This window comes from Panthera uncia (genome assembly GCF_023721935.1).
Source record: "Panthera uncia isolate 11264 chromosome C1 unlocalized genomic scaffold, Puncia_PCG_1.0 HiC_scaffold_4, whole genome shotgun sequence".
In the NCBI taxonomy this organism is placed as follows: Eukaryota; Metazoa; Chordata; class Mammalia; order Carnivora; family Felidae; genus Panthera; species Panthera uncia.
In genome coordinates this window covers 7,212,271-7,229,120 of record NW_026057585.1, presented here as the reverse complement: position 1 = coordinate 7,229,120, position 16,850 = coordinate 7,212,271, and the positions used below count along the sequence as shown (strand labels likewise).

General features: G+C 51.7%; 1 protein-coding gene across 1 annotated transcript in view; it reads left to right on the top strand.

Annotated features, from left to right (window-relative positions):
• ATP1A1 (ATPase Na+/K+ transporting subunit alpha 1) overlaps positions 1–16,634 on the top strand; it is a 30,129-nt gene extending 13,495 nt beyond the window's left edge. Inside the window, exons 4-23 of the mRNA XM_049618373.1 lie at positions 472–675; positions 1,561–1,674; positions 2,082–2,216; positions 2,305–2,422; positions 2,867–3,135; positions 3,624–3,822; positions 4,089–4,198; positions 6,071–6,205; positions 6,755–6,947; positions 8,289–8,464; positions 9,479–9,615; positions 10,430–10,580; positions 11,122–11,290; positions 11,412–11,566; positions 11,910–12,033; positions 12,958–13,103; positions 13,222–13,352; positions 13,634–13,735; positions 15,771–15,862; positions 16,270–16,634. Of these exons, the coding sequence (XP_049474330.1) occupies positions 472–675; positions 1,561–1,674; positions 2,082–2,216; positions 2,305–2,422; positions 2,867–3,135; positions 3,624–3,822; positions 4,089–4,198; positions 6,071–6,205; positions 6,755–6,947; positions 8,289–8,464; positions 9,479–9,615; positions 10,430–10,580; positions 11,122–11,290; positions 11,412–11,566; positions 11,910–12,033; positions 12,958–13,103; positions 13,222–13,352; positions 13,634–13,735; positions 15,771–15,862; positions 16,270–16,298 (2,889 nt within the window). The 3' untranslated portion in view covers positions 16,299–16,634. The remainder of the gene's footprint in view (positions 1–471; positions 676–1,560; positions 1,675–2,081; positions 2,217–2,304; positions 2,423–2,866; positions 3,136–3,623; positions 3,823–4,088; positions 4,199–6,070; positions 6,206–6,754; positions 6,948–8,288; positions 8,465–9,478; positions 9,616–10,429; positions 10,581–11,121; positions 11,291–11,411; positions 11,567–11,909; positions 12,034–12,957; positions 13,104–13,221; positions 13,353–13,633; positions 13,736–15,770; positions 15,863–16,269) is intronic.
• The last annotated feature ends 216 nt before the right edge of the window (positions 16,635–16,850 follow it).

Here is a 16,850-nt window from a genome sequence, read left to right as displayed (position 1 = left end):
TCTCTCTCTCTCCCTCTCTCTCTCCCCCCCCCCCCCCCCCCCTCCCCTGCTCTTATGCATGTGCTCTCTCCCCCTCAAAATAAATACACTTTAAAAAAATAAATGAATTAATGAATTAATATTGCTCTATCTTTTTGGTAAAAACGCAGTTTGGCATGAGTCCCTTATCTAAATTTAGAAGAGATCAGACTGGATTCAGATTTGTTCATGGACCAGTTTAAAACGAATTTCAGTGTGGATGTTGTGGGGTCCTCCGGAACCTTCCTTGGGCAGCTGTGCCTGGCCCGGGGCGGGGGGGAGGGGTGGGGGGAGTCCTCATCAGAACTGGCCGGGTTTTACAGGCTCTGTAGCTTGGGGAATTTGGTTTCCTCCTGAACCCATTATCGTAGTTCTCCAGCTATCAGGTGGGTATATTCTCTTGTAAGGGCCGGGGCAGGGTGTCTTACGTGTATCCATCCCTCTGCTTCTCAGGGCTTAACAACCGCTCGAGCTGCTGAGATCCTGGCCCGAGACGGCCCCAACGCCCTCACCCCACCGCCCACCACTCCCGAATGGGTCAAGTTCTGTCGGCAATTGTTTGGGGGGTTCTCAATGTTGCTGTGGATTGGAGCGATTCTTTGTTTCTTAGCTTACGGCATCCAGGCCGCCACAGAAGAGGAACCTCAAAATGATAATGTGAGTTCTGTAGTTCCTAACTTAGATGACAAAGTGTGCACAAAGTATTCTCCTGGTCTTTGCCACCCGCCAGTTTTCTACCGGTTACCGCTGGTTGGCTGATGTTTTAAGCACGAGGGAAAAGCAGGGTTAGCAACTGGGGCCGTCAAGGCCCATCCATTCTTCTTCATTTGCGGTTTCTCCCTCCAGCTCCGGCCCTCTAGATGCTCTTCTGGGCTGGAGGTCTATCCTGCATGTCGCTGCTGTGACGAGGCGGCTTTGCCCAGGTCCCGGCCCGGGTCCGGCTGCCACTCACACGGCAGAGCACAGCCTTTAATGTTGGCACATAATACACGTCCAGAGATGTGTGGTGGCCATCCCTCAGAAGTCACACATTGTTTCATTTTTTTTTTTTTTTTTTATTTTTGGGACAGAGAGAGACAGAGCATGAACGGGGGAGGGGCAGAGAGAGAGGGAGACACAGAATCGGAAACAGGCTCCAGGCTCCGAGCCATCAGCCCAGAGCCCGACGCGGGGCTCGAACTCGCGGACCGCGAGATCGTGACCTGGCTGAAGTCGGACGCTTAACCGACTGCGCCACCCAGGCGCCCCCACACATTGTTTCAGAAACATGTTTGTCTTCATAAAATGGGAGAAACTGATTCACCTAAAAGATTTTCAAAAGTTTGTCGAGGTGGAGCGACCGAGTCCCTGGGACCCCATTTCTGGCACTCCTGTACACGGTCTCTGGGAAGCTGAATGTGAAGACACGAGTTCTGTATTGGATAATTCCTGAAGCCTTGACCTCTCTGTTACAGATTTGTTTTGTATTCAGTCAAGAACTACGTGAATGTTCGCGGCTCCTTACGGAGAGCCCCCGGTTCTAACCTGTGTGTTCCCTTCCAGCTGTATCTTGGCGTGGTCCTCTCCGCTGTCGTCATCATAACTGGGTGTTTCTCCTACTATCAAGAGGCTAAAAGTTCAAAGATCATGGAATCCTTCAAAAACATGGTCCCTCAGGTACCTGCTGCTTGGTCTTTCCCCGTTGGCAGCCCCACGGGTGTGAACTAGTGTGAGGCTAAGGCTCCCGAGTACTTAGTGACTCCGTCAGAGAGAGAGAAACCTCCCCCCCCCCCCCCCCCCACCGACCCAAAACCACACCTGTTCTTAGACCCCCGGCAGGAAGTGATGGCCTTCCTTCTGAGCATACCCTGACAGAGCACCCGAGGGGGACAAGAGAGCCACCTCCAGATGAGCGAGATTTTATAGCTTGTATAAATAGAAAGATCAGCAATCTTCGTCATGCACTCGGATAATTCACATCAGCGATCATTTTCTAATTTGGCTTTCTCGTGTGACCACCACCCTGCCCTTGTCGGTAGTCGCTTTTCTCTGACTGAACGCTGTCAACTTTTCTGCCTCTAAAGCAAGCCCTTGTGATTCGAAACGGTGAGAAAATGAGCATCAATGCCGAGGAGGTTGTAGTCGGGGATCTGGTGGAAGTGAAAGGAGGAGACCGAATCCCTGCCGATCTCAGAATCATATCTGCCAACGGCTGCAAGGTGGGTTCAGCGGGGCCCGCGCGGCTCGGGCGGGGTGCGTGGGGGGGGCCCGGTGTGCGCTCACACAGCCCTCCCATCTCGCGGGCAGGTGGACAACTCCTCGCTCACTGGCGAATCAGAGCCCCAGACCAGGTCTCCGGACTTCACAAATGAGAACCCCCTGGAGACGAGGAACATCGCCTTCTTTTCAACCAACTGTGTGGAAGGTAGGCCCTTTGGAGGCCCCCGTTCATATCCGCAGCACGGTGTCTGTCTCAGGCATTCGCCACAACGACAAAAGCCAGAGACGTCGTCTCTCTTCTTGCTTTACTGGCTCCGTGTCTGACCCCTGTGGTCAAGCACAGCAGATGCGGTTCACTCGCTGGCAGGAAGGTTCAGGAAGCCTGTGGGCGGTCTGTCCTGCTCCCCCACCCCCAGCACACATCTCCTGTTGGCCATGCTAGGCTGGCATGGACTTTGGAGCTGTTCTGCTCACGGATAGAAAGCCCTCTGCCGGTCTGTGAAACAGCGTACCCCCCACCAAAGAGCGAGCCCTTAAAAACGTGTGTGGCTTGTGTCTCTCTCTTAACCGTGCCAGGTAACCACGCAGATTCCGTGACCTCGTTGGTGAAGCGAGGTATATCCAACTCCCCCTCCCTCTCTCGTTTAAGGCACCGCACGTGGCATTGTCGTGTACACTGGGGATCGCACGGTGATGGGAAGAATCGCAACACTCGCGTCCGGGCTGGAAGGCGGCCAGACCCCCATCGCTGCCGAAATTGAACATTTTATCCACATCATCACGGGTGTGGCTGTGTTCCTGGGTGTGTCCTTCTTCATTCTTTCTCTGATCCTTGAGTACACCTGGCTCGAGGCCGTCATCTTTCTCATCGGTATCATTGTAGCCAACGTGCCAGAGGGTTTGCTGGCCACTGTCACGGTGAGCAGCTTGGGGAAGGCGACGTTCTCTCTTAGACCAGCTTGCATGTGAGACTCCTCCCCTGCCCTCTCCAGAGCGGCTGCCGACCACATGTCTGATCGTACGTGTGTGTGTATAGTTTTTCTTCAGAGCCACATGGTAGGGTTAGACAGCGAGAAGGCCTCGGCATGGTTTTCCGTGGGAGATAGTAGCCCCAAGCATACGTTTCGGCCTTACCACATGACCCACAACAGTGTAACGAAGAATTTGGGGGTGAGTGGGAGAACTACAGTGTGGTAAATCCTAGTTGTTTTCACTTCATCTATTGCTTTATTGGGCGGAGAGAGAAAGCCCTCTCTGTACGTGGTCCTGTGACAATTCGCGTTTCACAGGATGGCTGGAGAGGTTTAACTTCAGACAAACTTCTTCCGTATTAGGATGTAGCCAGAGTTGGTGTAAGACTCCCTCCTGGTCGAGATTGAAGTCCTCTGCTTCCTCCTGGTGTTTAGGTATGTCTGACCCTCACTGCCAAACGCATGGCGAGGAAAAACTGCTTGGTGAAGAACTTAGAAGCCGTGGAGACCTTGGGGTCTACGTCCACCATCTGCTCGGATAAAACTGGAACTCTCACCCAGAACCGGATGACAGTGGCCCACATGTGGTTCGACAATCAGATCCACGAAGCCGACACGACAGAGAATCAGAGCGGTAGGTGCAGGGGGGCTGCCCCACGCTTTGGCCCCACCTGTTCACATGGCTTCTTTTTTTTTTTTTTTTAAAGTGGTTGTTGGTTTTAGTTTTTTTACTGTTAGGTAAGGAGTCGTGGGCATGGGTTTTAGACTTTTCTTGACTTTGCCCAAAAGCCTGATGAGTTCATTACTTGGGAAAGGAGACGTCATCATTTCACCTTTTACGGGACTTGTGTACAAAGTTGAATGCGTGATTTTCCTCTCTTGTTTCCTTGCCTCTGTCAGGTGTGTCGTTCGACAAGAGTTCAGCCACCTGGCTCGCTCTGTCCAGGATCGCGGGTCTTTGTAACAGGGCAGTGTTTCAGGCTAACCAGGAAAACCTGCCTATCCTCAAGGTATGCCCAGAAGTTCCTGTTAGCGGTGAGGCTGCTTTGCGGGGGTGTAGATACCACCCGAGACCTCCCCCGAGAGTGTTCTCCTTAATAGCGCGTGACCTTTGTGTTCCGTAACGCAACCGTACCTCGTGCAACACTCGGAATGGCCCGTGTGATGCTTTGCTGTGTGTAGCTTGTATTGCCCGTGGATCCGGAATTCCCTTGGTTACCCTGTGGTTCAGAGAGGTTAGAGAAGAGGGACTTAGGGTCAAAACCGACCAGAGGTGGGAGGCAGTCTTCACTGTGAAAAAACGAACAAAATCCACTCTTCCTCTACAGTGTCACCTAACCTAGCAGGGAGGGAGGGGCTGCTTCTGTGACTGGATGATTGCATTTGCATATCGGGATACACTAGATTCCAATAAATCCCTTAAGCCGTGTGTTTTCTTAAAATAGCTCAGCTCTTTCTCTTATCTTATTTGTTCTTCGCTTGCTTACTGATGATGCAGAACTAAGCTCAGCCTCATGGAATCCATGGGAATTGGGAAATGGCTGTGATTTCACTGTGCTGCCCAGTGGAGACACAGCCTCAGAAAGGTCACGAGCCGAGCATGGGGTTGGTAGGATGAGGAAGGCATGTGCAAGGCCCCCCGGGCTCGCCTGTTCTCAGTGAGGCTGCCTGGGGTGTTTCGGGGGGGGGGGGGGAGGGGGAACCAAGCTGTCAAAGAGGATAAAGCTCACTTAGGTGGAACAGAGATGGCTTCCACTGTGAAGATAGGACCCCTTTGTCCTTTAAGGGAGATGTTCTTGGCATTGAATTGATGTCGATTTGGGGAGAGGGGTGTTTCTCCTGGGATAAAACTTGAGATGCCTGCCTCCTGTATTTCCTTGCGTCACAGTGGAAATTTTGTAGGCTTTGAGCTTAGAACTCAACAGGTATCAGACCTCTCCCAGTTTAAAAGTGCCAGAAAAGGGAGCATGGGGTGTATTTCTGAGTATTTCAGGGGTTGCCCCCCACAAAAGGCACGCAGTCCTGTTCAGCTTTACTAACTGGCCTTTATTAAAAATGATCCCACTTATTTCACATTTCCTACCAAACCTGACTACCTTTCTTCTTAAACGAGGCTACACTTGTATGTGCAGTCCTGTACGTCCCGAGTTCTAAAGTATTTATATAAAAGTTGGCTACAAGTCCAAATGTTCGTAGTGTGTCAAAGCCTACATGTGTCGTAGTATATCACAAGAAAGAAGTATGTGTTACCTCAAGTGTGGTCTTGAACTTAAGATGTTAGCTGATTATAGGACTGTTGGAGCTAATAATAGCTTTCAGTTCACACCATTCAGGCCCAGATAATTTTGCACAGTTGAATTATGTTTAAAGCTCTCTGTTTTGCCCTTGACACGTTTGCCCCCAGTCCTGGGAACGCACCTAAGGGATTTTCTTTTACATTGGAGGTGCTGTAAATATTTGGATTCTCACTTGGTATTTGCAGATTCATAACCAGAAATATGTGTTTGGGAATAGTGTTGGCTTTGAGACTTTGCAACAGGGGAAGATAAAAAAAAAAAGGCTAAAGTAGGTTGGAAGCGTGTGTTATGGTCTTCCCCAGGGTGGGGGACCCCTCGAGGCACCCCTTTTCTACCAGAAGCCGGATATGGGATGACGAAGGAGGGCTGACGGGAGGAGGCAGCTAGGGTGTGTGTCTGAAGGGCTGTGACCGGCGGGGGTTCTGAGCACAGGGAGGTCCGTCCCTGCCAACAGCACTGCTTCTGCCTCGCCCGCCCGGTCCTCCACTTCTGACACGAGCAGAGTACATCCGGGTTACACCGAGTTTTCCGTGGTGCCTGGGTGAAGCGTTTCAGGCTAATTAAGAATGATGTCTGCGTTCACAGCGGGCAGTTGCAGGCGACGCCTCGGAGTCCGCGCTCTTGAAATGCATTGAGCTGTGCTGTGGCTCTGTGAAGGAGATGAGAGACAGATACACCAAAATCGTGGAGATACCCTTCAACTCCACCAACAAGTACCAGGTCACCTGGCGTCGGTGCGGGTGGGCGAGGGGGTGGGCGGGGAGGCACGGGAGCTGGAAGAAGGGCTGTTTGACCTTTCTGAAATGTCACAAGCTTCCACGCTTCCTAAAACCGAACTATTCAAACTTCATGAAAGCTTTTAAGTTTTACCCCAGGCTGCGTATAGAAAGTGCTAATCTATTTGCGTATCATTAGGCTAAATGAAACCTCCCCTAAAATGTTTGGGGCTCTCTGGGATACTTACGAAGGGTTTGGAGGGGGCGGGTGGGGAGGGGGCTGGGTGTCCAAGGATGTGCCCATCGTTGTTGCCACTGTCCCTTCAGGAAAGCTTTAGATACGAACCCGTGCCAGGGATTTTGGGCTGGGTCACTATGCTTGCTTTTTTGGTAGCATTCAAAGCAGGCTACAAGGTGGGAGACCCCAAAAGTTCAGATGTAGGAGGTCTTGGTGGTTTTCATGACCGATACCCAGGAGCAAGTGAGCTGTGCTCCTCATTCGGGCCAACGACGCCCAGCCACCTGGCGTTCACGTCTCCACTATCCTTTATAGCTGTCTATCCATAAGAACCCCAACACGTCTGAGCCCCGGCACCTGCTGGTGATGAAGGGCGCCCCGGAGAGGATCCTGGACCGCTGTAGCTCCATCCTCCTGCACGGCAAGGAGCAGCCCCTAGACGAGGAGCTGAAGGACGCCTTTCAGAACGCCTACCTGGAGCTAGGTGGCCTCGGAGAGCGTGTGCTAGGTAAGTGGGCAGCCGGCGGCACGGCCACCCATCCGGTCTGCGTCTGCACGTTGTGCTGACCTCCCCGAAGCCTTTCGGGAGGAATCCTCCTCCTCGATCTGCCCCCTCCCCCTTGTTCTGAAAACCGCAAGGGCCGGGTTGGGGAAATGTTTGGTGCATTGGGCCCGTGAGCAGCAAATTCCTGCTGGTTTGCTTCTGATCTGTACTTAGACCTTTGGTCTCATGCTGGTCAGTTCTGTTTGCCCGGGGAAGAAAGATCGGGGAGAAGAGCTTCATTATCAAACTTTTGTTGCCATGACCCTGACCTACAAACTTAATGGAATTAAAATGAATTGCCAGGGCTTCCAGAATAAAACCGTTTCCTGACTGGCACAGAATGGTTGTGCGTTTACACCAGAGCTTATGCGTCAGCTCACAAATTAGATTAACGGTAAACTTTTCACCTAGGATGCTGCCTGTCCTTCCTACCACATCAGAGCCGGTGCAGATCAGAAGGACGTTTCACTGATTGTATAATGTAACTGAAACGGTGGCATTTGTGATATTTTGGAGGTGGACAGATGAAAGTTCCTTATGTAATTCTTCCTGTTCTCCTTAGCTTAGTTACTCAGAACTGATTGCCTAGTTCCATACTCTGGTTCATACCTTCTCCTTCATCTAATTTTGAGGTGTCTTTCTTAACATACCCTGGTGCTCAGTAATACTAAAGGAATAGCGAGCAGAGATGTGGGCTCGATTTTTTCTTTTTTTTCCTAAAAAAGGAAGCAGATGAGGCACCTGGGTGGCTCAGTTGATTAAGCGTCCAACTTTGGCTCAGGTCATGATCTCACGGTTTGTGGGTTTGAGCCCCACGTCAACCTCCGTGCTGACAGCTCAAAGCCTGCAGCCTGCTTTGGATTCTATCTCCTTCTCTCTCTGCCCCTCCTCCACTCACGCTCTCTCCCTCTCTCTTTCTCTCTCTCTCTCTCTCTCAAAAGTAAATAAACATTAACAAAAAAAATTTTTTTAAAAAGGAAGCAGAGACCAATAATTACATGCTTTGCCAAATCTGAGTACCTGAGCGGCGGGTCTAGAAGCCTGAAATCCTGGGGCTCACCTGTCTCCTCCACATTGGACAATGCCTCTTCCTTTGAGGCTTGATGATGGATTCTGTCATTCGCATGTTTTGTCTTCCGGTGATTCCACATCATTCATAAAGGTTAAATAAAGCCTCATTCTGTTATAAAAAAATAATTCCCACTATATACGGAGCCGGAGGCAGACTGTCTGACTAGCCAGCTGCTGTTGTCCTGTGCCTGTTTGGTCAGTGAGGTCCTCACGGGCTGCCTGCTCTCCTTGCAGGTTTCTGCCACCTTTATCTGCCAGACGAACAGTTTCCTGAAGGCTTCCAGTTTGACACTGATGATGTGAATTTCCCTGTGGAAAACCTCTGCTTCGTGGGGCTCATCTCCATGATCGATCCTCCTCGGGCTGCTGTTCCCGATGCCGTGGGCAAATGCCGAAGTGCTGGAATTAAGGTGGAGCCCAGGGTGCCTCCTTGGCATCAGCTTTTAGTGCCCCGGGGCGCCCTGCTCGGTGCCACGGGAGCCACACGGCCAGCTTGATTTCTCACCTGGCCGATGAGTGTCTTACCTCCAGCACTTCAGTTATCACCAGAAAGGGCCAAGTTGTTTTAAAATGGTATCATCAGTAGATGGCGGGCGAGTTTAAAAGAAAACACACACACACATTTTGGGGGAAAGAAATGGAAGCGTAATAATATTTAAAAAGAGCAAACGACTTAGCAAGGTTTTACGTTTTGAAATGCTTGGCAGTGCATGGCACGTCTTCTCTGCTTTCAGTCAACCGGTTTTTTAAGGGACGGTGTCCTCTGAATCTTCCTAAGCCCCGGAACGTTGTTTGGGTGCACCGACGCGGGGCGCGTCGTCTCCCTTGGTGCCGGCTCTCTGATTTGTTTCCACTTTTTCATTCTCGTTAGTGAGACTGCCCCTCAAAGCTTTGGAAAAGTTACTCCCCCACCACTCGGATTGCGTTCTTAAGTATATTTTTCGGAATGTAATCCTTGGGTCAAAAAAGTGCAGTCACCATTTTGAATTCCTTTTACGTACTTACCCTCTCTCCCGAATTGGGCCAGTTTGGGGATTGTTGACCAGCAGTATGTGGCACCTTTGCCTGTAGTGTGATCCGCATCAGATTTTTATCTTTTTTTTTTTTTCCTTTCTTTTCATGGCTAGTTTTAGTAAGCTTGAGTTTTTTATGTGACTGTGTGAAGGAGAAGCAGATACCATGTATCCTGTGTGAACATGTACCAAGATTAAATCTGGTTATTGCTCCGTGTTTTCTGTAAACACACGTTTGTGTTTATATTTTTGGTTAGTCACTGTTGTATCAATTTAAGTTTGCATTCTTTCCTTTTGATCTTCCAAGATGAGTAATCCTTAATACTTCCTCGTGCCTGTTTACAGAAGACTCTCTTTGAGGTCATTTCGCTTGGCGGCTGCCTTTGCTAAATTGTCCTGTTTCTTGTTCAGGTGATAATGGTCACTGGAGACCACCCCATCACGGCCAAAGCCATTGCCAAGGGTGTGGGCATCATCTCAGAAGGCAACGAGACCGTGGAAGACATTGCTGCCCGCCTCAACATCCCAGTGAGCCAGGTGAACCCCAGGTGAGGCAGAAAGCTCGAAGCACGGTCTGCCTTGAATGTGCAAATGCTGGAAGTTGGGAGTCATCACCCTGGGTCTCCGATGGTTTGCTTCCAGGCTTGCTCCTGAATAGGGATTGCCCCTATGGTTCCAGAAGGCAACCTTGTCCTTCCACGGGAGGGTTGCCCTGAGAGTGAGTCCTTTTGGCCAGCCCCTAGGTGGTGCTTACGGTTCTAAGCACTTGGCGCAATAATGTATTAAAGTAGCTATTATTCCCACTTGGCAGAGCAGGGAAGCTGAGGCTTCGTCCTGAAGTATGCTCTGCGGCCGGGCTTCCGATTCCCCGCTGTTAACCGCAGATCATACCACCTAAACCTAGCAGCAAGTCAGTTTCTAGGGCCACACTCACTTGTCCAAGTAGGTCAAACATGGAGAATTCGGCAATACGGTAAATTAGATGAGAGATAAAGCAGTATTGTTTTGATGTTTCGTTAAAGTTTGGGACCCCTTCACCTACTTCGGGGCTATTAGAGGGTTTGCTCTACTGTCTAGAATTTGGTCCTGTTATTTCAGTGCGTCTTCTATAAAGACCAGGAAAGGAAAATGACAGGCAGGCTGCCCCCCAGGTGTCTGTGATCCTTGAATGGAAGGAATAGATAAGAAGATGCTTTGTATCCTGTAGAATACCACACAGAGAATCGCTTTCACCTGATGGGGAAAATTCCCTCTGGCTTTACGTTGCTTACAAAGTGTTCCGCATCGTAGAACAGCCCCGCTCGGTGACGAGCATCATGTTGGCGAAGCACTGGGTGACCTCTTTTCCTATCCCGATCCTAGAGATGCCAAGGCCTGCGTGGTCCACGGAAGCGACCTGAAGGACATGACCTCCGAGCAGCTGGATGACATTCTGAAGTACCACACGGAGATCGTGTTTGCCAGGACCTCTCCTCAGCAGAAGCTTATCATCGTGGAAGGCTGCCAGAGACAGGTTAGCGGGCAGCCGGGGCCGGGCTCTGACCTCCGTGACGGCAGGGCCCGGCTTTTCTCAGACTCACCGTCTGTGTGCCAGTGTATGCCCCGGGCGTGGCTCCAGAGGGAAGGGGAACTTGATAACGGTCTAGCAGTGCCATGCCCTTTACAACACACGTCTTCACTGTGGCCCAGAGTCTGAGCCCCCACACTTGTCTGGAATAGCAGTACAGGCTCCTCCTGTCTACACTGGGGCTGTGAATGGCCAGGAGAGACTCTCATCCCGCGCCTTGAGAAGACCTGTAAAGGAATGGGGTTTTCCAGAGATCTCCCCAAAGTCATGCGTTTGAGGAGCTCTCGTTGGGGCGGGGAGGTGGGGAGGAGGTATTTGTCATCACTCCTCCGTTCTCTTGTTGAGTAGTGGCTGGGTGGCTTCTTGGGCTGAGCCGGTTCTGAGCCCCCAGAGAGTCTCCATAGGAAAGGGACAGTCTGTAGCGCCTCGGGTACTTCTGCCCGGGGACTGTGTGGCTCTTACAGACCCCTCCCCCTTCTTCGGACAGGGGGCTATCGTGGCCGTGACTGGCGATGGTGTGAATGACTCTCCAGCCTTGAAGAAGGCAGACATCGGGGTTGCCATGGGGATCGCTGGCTCTGACGTGTCTAAGCAAGCTGCCGACATGATTCTTCTGGATGACAACTTTGCGTCCATTGTGACTGGAGTCGAAGAAGGTGAGAGCAGTATGTGTAAAGCGTCCCCCAGAAACTCCTCCCATTGCTGTCAGTCTGTAGCCGTTTCCAGCCTGCCCATCTCTTTTGAGCCACACGGTGAAACAAACTCTTGCATTCCCAGGTCGTCTGATCTTTGATAACTTGAAGAAATCCATTGCCTACACCCTGACCAGTAACATTCCAGAGATCACCCCCTTCCTGATATTTATTATTGCAAACATTCCACTACCACTGGGGACCGTCACCATCCTCTGCATTGACTTGGGCACGGACATGGTGAGTGATTCTCACAGCTCAGGTCCTGTCTCACCCACGGCTGCTTGCCGGCGCCCACGAGGCCGTGGCGGCTCGCTGTAGTGACACTGGTGTGCGTCACGGCCTCCGGGAAGCCGTGTTCTCACTCCTTCTCCGAGGCAACTGTCAACGCCTGTTTGTCAGAGAGCAACATTATATAAAAGGGAAGATTCTTTTTCTTTTTTTTGATGGGACTGGTAATAACATCTCATGGTACAAAGAACAGTTTTAAAAGGGAGAGGGCAAGGAAGGTTCACGAAGTCAGTTTCCTGGTATCTGACAACGTTTATACTCCTCCCTCCCCCCCCCCCCCCCCCCCCCCCAGGTTCCTGCCATCTCCCTGGCTTACGAGCAAGCTGAGAGCGACATCATGAAGAGACAGCCCAGAAACCCCAAGACGGACAAGCTTGTGAACGAGCGGCTGATCAGCATGGCCTACGGGCAGATCGGTGAGCCACTGTCCCCAGACACCGGCACTGAGCAGGGAGCGTCTGTAGTGGTGGGGGCGGCCTAGGGGCTTGCTTTGGGGGACTTCAGATCTAGCAAGAGCCAGGACCCAGTGTGAGACTCAGGGGAGCTTTTTGTACAAAATCCTCTTGAGTGAGAAGAAATCTTCTGCTGTCTGCCCAGTTACTTCTTAGTGGAAACCGTAGTTCTTCAGCCTGGGCTCAGCGGTCCCTCAGCTTGCCAGGCACAGGTCATTCAGAGGCAGTCGTTCCCTGGGGTACGTAGTACTGGCCACGGATTTGGATAGAGAGTTAGGCTTTGACGAAGTTGCATGAGCTTGAAAGTTTGGCTGGCTGGTCACCACCACATGGTGACCCCGCACCGGGCTTGATCTCTGCTCCACCGGTGGAGCTAACAGGTGGTCTCGGAGACCTCATTTTAAGGAGGTCCAGAGCATAGGAGGAGACGTGCCCCGGGGAATTCAGGGCAGTGTGGCGAGACCAGATGCCAGGGGAGAAGCGAAGGGCCCTGAAAAGGAAGGAGGGGGGGAGGATTGGGTCAGAAAGTGCCCCGTTCACTATTTCAAATATGGGAAAAGGAGATGGGGAAAAAAGTCTCCGTGTAGCAGAGATTAAAACATAGGGAAGCATTTTCCCCTGAAAGGCCATGCCCTGGTAGAGGCAGATGATGAAGTCAGAGCCGGGGGCGGGGGGCACATGTCTCTGAGTGAGACCTGTGTGTCGTCTTCTAAAGCTCTGAAAAGTGACTCAAAAAGAGAAGAGGGCGCTGGGTGAGGGACGTGTTCCTGTGGTCCTCCATACTCCCTGTCATCTGTCAACTGGTGACCAAGACCGCCCTGAAGGCAGTCAGGTGAAGTGCATGCAGATGCCCCAGACCAGGTTAAAGGCGTTTTTCCGCACTTGCAGGGATGATCCAGGCGCTGGGAGGCTTCTTCACTTACTTCGTGATCCTGGCTGAGAACGGCTTCCTCCCGACCCACCTGCTGGGGCTCCGCGTGGACTGGGATGACCGCTGGATCAACGACGTAGAGGACAGCTACGGGCAGCAGTGGGTGAGCACGGGTCTGGCCAGTGGGAGGACCCTCCAGCCGCCGAGGGGGACGGTGGCCACTCAGCCACCGGCCGTGCGGGCCGCGGGCCGAGCTTACCTGGCTGCCTTCCGTGTCCCAGACGTACGAACAGAGGAAAATCGTGGAGTTCACTTGCCACACGGCCTTCTTCGTCAGCATCGTGGTGGTGCAGTGGGCTGACCTGGTCATCTGTAAGACCCGGAGGAACTCCGTCTTCCAGCAGGGGATGAAGTGAGTAGGGAACGCTCGGGGCCCTCACCCAAAGGGTCTGGGGATTTCTCAACTCCGTGCAAAACCCCGGCACCTGACACATGGCAGTTTCTGGAATCTCACTTTTGGAGATTTAGGAAGCAAATTGTGATTTTCTTTTTTTTTTTTTTTTTTCATCTGCCCTCACGTTCCTGAGTATAGCTCCTACACCGAGACCTCAATCTGCCCTTTGACGCATGGATGGCTTTCGAAGATAAACTTCTGTTTATGTCCTTAAGCTTTCTCTCCCCTTGATTCTTTAGGAACAAGATCTTAATATTCGGCCTCTTTGAAGAGACGGCCCTTGCTGCCTTCCTTTCCTACTGCCCTGGAATGGGCGTGGCCCTGAGGATGTACCCCCTCAAGTAAGTCGCTCCTCTTCCACCTCCACAAAGTGCGAGATAGACGTGGAGCGTTTCCTCTCGTGACGTGTGCCAGTAGCTACTATTGTTAGGAATTGGGGGTGGCGCATACAGAATTCCTCTGGACTGGAAATCAGGAAGGACTGGCCAGTGCTCAGGCTTTGGCTAAACGGGCTCTGGTACCACGGTACCAGATTGCTCACCGGCCAACCGCGTGAGTGCTTGCGTGCCCCGTGGCGCCAGTCCAGTTGTCATTAGAGGTGGACCAGATGTACCCTGGGGTTTGGGGATCAGGTTCAGATCTTGATTTGCTTTCCCTAGCCCCTGTGTGTTCCCACCACAGGCCCCAGCCGTTGTGGGCCTCTGAATCCTCTGCCTTCCCAGGAAGGAGGTGGGAGAAGCGGGCTTGAAGTGGATCATGGGGAGAGGGGACCAAAGAAAGCTGACCGCTGGTCTTTGCTCAGAACCAAACTGGCCTCTTTAAAACACAGTGAAGGACTGTGTGGTAAACCCCCGTATGTGAAAAATTCTGGTACTTTTAGAAACAGAGGGTGTTGGGTGGGGTCTACTCACTGGTTGAGGTTAAGCGACTGCATTTGATGAAAAGATGCTAAGGCACAGAATGTGGCCCCTGTACAACACGAGCTTTTGATGTCGAAGTCTCCCCAGCCTCGCTCAGACCCATCCCACCTGGCTTGTAGCCGACACTTCCTTCCATTGACCCCAGCCAAGCCCCATGGGCCTCACTGACATCTTGTCACTGCAGCCATCCTCGGTACAAGGCTGGCCTGGCGTCTAGGGTCTGTCTCACTAGCGTCTAAGCGGTCTTTCTAGCCTTCTCTTGTAGCCATTCTTGTAGCCATGCAAGTTTCTGTAGGTGAATTCAATACTCTCTTCCCCTGCACATGTACTTGGTCAGGATGTTCCCCGCCCCCCCTCCACCCCATCAGTCTGGGTAATCCTTCAGGGCTGATTGCCCTGGAGCTCACCCCCCTCAGACATGTGCAGGTACACCCCTTCTTTGGTATTACTGGTCACGTCTACTCCTCCCTAGATTGTAATCTTTAAGGCACGGGCTATCTTGTTTGACTTCGCGTCCCCAGCACCCTGCACAGAGCTGGTGTACAACAGGGGCAGGCCTTGTCCGAGGGGAATTCTGTCTGCTTGAGCCCACTGTTTGTCAAGAGGAGGCCAGGAGAACCACCGAGCTCTCTCAAAGCCTGGAGAGTCACACTGAAATAGAGTAGGGCCTCAGGACCTCTTTTGCTGTGCCTAGAGAGTTTGTTCCCAACAGGTTCTACCCAATTAGGAAGGTGATTCAGTTACTCTGGGCGACCGAGCCAAAGGAGATCATCTCTTAGCTGTGGAGGAAGACCTCTAGCGCCAGGAAGAAGAGATTGCCAGGCTTCTGCCCTGGGAACGCCTTCCTCTGTTGACTGCAGGAGTTGGTAGTCAGGAAAGCATGGCCCTTGACAGGGCTGTCCAGGGTGCCTGTCTCCAGGCTGGGGATGTGGCAGCAGCTGCTGGGCTCCCAAAGCTCTGTTCTCTATTAGGGCTCAGCTTTTTTCATTCCCTGGCACTGGGATTCAGCACCCAGCTGACTGAATTCAAGGGATGGATACATGGTTCTGATCTACTCTGGCAGTACTTTATCTTCAGATGCCAGGACGTTAGATATAATATATATACCACACTCAAGTTCCTCAAACACTTTAGAAAGGGGAAGAAAGTAAATGCCCATTTGCTGGGGGGGATGGTCAACAGAAAATCTCAACTCACCCTATAAACCAAATTTGTAAAAGGGGATTCCTTCATAAAGTCTGCAGTCTGGTTTCCTCAGCCTCTCCAGGCCCTGGGCACAGGGAGCAGCATTCTGTTCTTAAGACCTTTCTGTGTGTTCTGTGCTAATGGCTCAATAGTTAACCATGATTGTACTTGGCTCCTCCTTCCAGGCTATTCCACTGTCCTGGGTGATATGTGGTTTCTCTTTTCTTTGACTTGTGTTCATGTATAAATTAGTACCTGATTCTATTTCCAGACCTACCTGGTGGTTCTGTGCCTTCCCCTACTCTCTTCTCATCTTCGTGTACGACGAAGTCCGAAAACTCATCATCAGGCGACGCCCTGGCGGTAATTTCATCTTACCTTCAGCAGGGTTGTGGGAGAGGCGGTATTTCTGTGTCTTTTATTTCCTCTGAAGTGTCTGGGCTCTGCCCAGGCCATTGGACCAGCCAGCTGCAAACTGCCCAACGCTACAGTCCCATCCTCACGATCTCCATTGAGGTTTCAGAACCGATCGTATTTTAGACTACAAACCAAATACGATCCAGTGGAAAGTTGGGCAGAAACCTAAACCATCTTCCCAATTAACATGTTCTTTCTAAAAACAAAGAAAGAGAGTTGAGGTCTAATGCCGAATTTGAGTGACCCCCCCACCCCCGACCCTGGGCTTCGTCACCCACCCCCAGGTCACTCTCCCACTGTGCCCTAGAGCCAGGACTTACTGCAAGTGTCTTGTCTCTCTTTGCTGCCTATAGGCTGGGTAGAGAAGGAAACCTACTACTAGGCCCCCCCGTGTCCTGCACGCCGTGGAGCATCCTACCACGCACCTGCACCCACCCCCCACGCCCTCTTTGTGTACTTCAGTCTTGGAATTCGGAACTCTACCCTGGTAGGAAAGCACCGAAGCATGTGGGGGAAGCGAGACGTCCCGGAATGAAGCATGTAGCTATACGGGGGGGGGAGGGGGGGAGGGCTGCCTGACAAACACCGTCTATGGGAATGACAGCGGGGAAGGTTTTTATGTGCCTTTTTGTTTTTGTAAAAAGGAAAACTTGGAAAGACTGAAAGAATACATTTTATATCTGGATTTTTACAAATAAAGATGGCTATTATAACGGAATCGATCGTGTGCCCTCATCACCTTCGTGGCCCTGATGTCAGAGTGTGGTTCTCTGCGCGCATCCCTGTACTGGCTGCTTCAACAGCCCGGAACTTGTTGGCACGGCAAACCCAGACCCCCCTGAACCAAAGCTAACCAGTCCTCTGGTTGTATAAAAGCTCTCTAGGTGATTCTGAGTCCCATTCAAGTTTGAGAACCGCTGTTGAGGGGGAACTT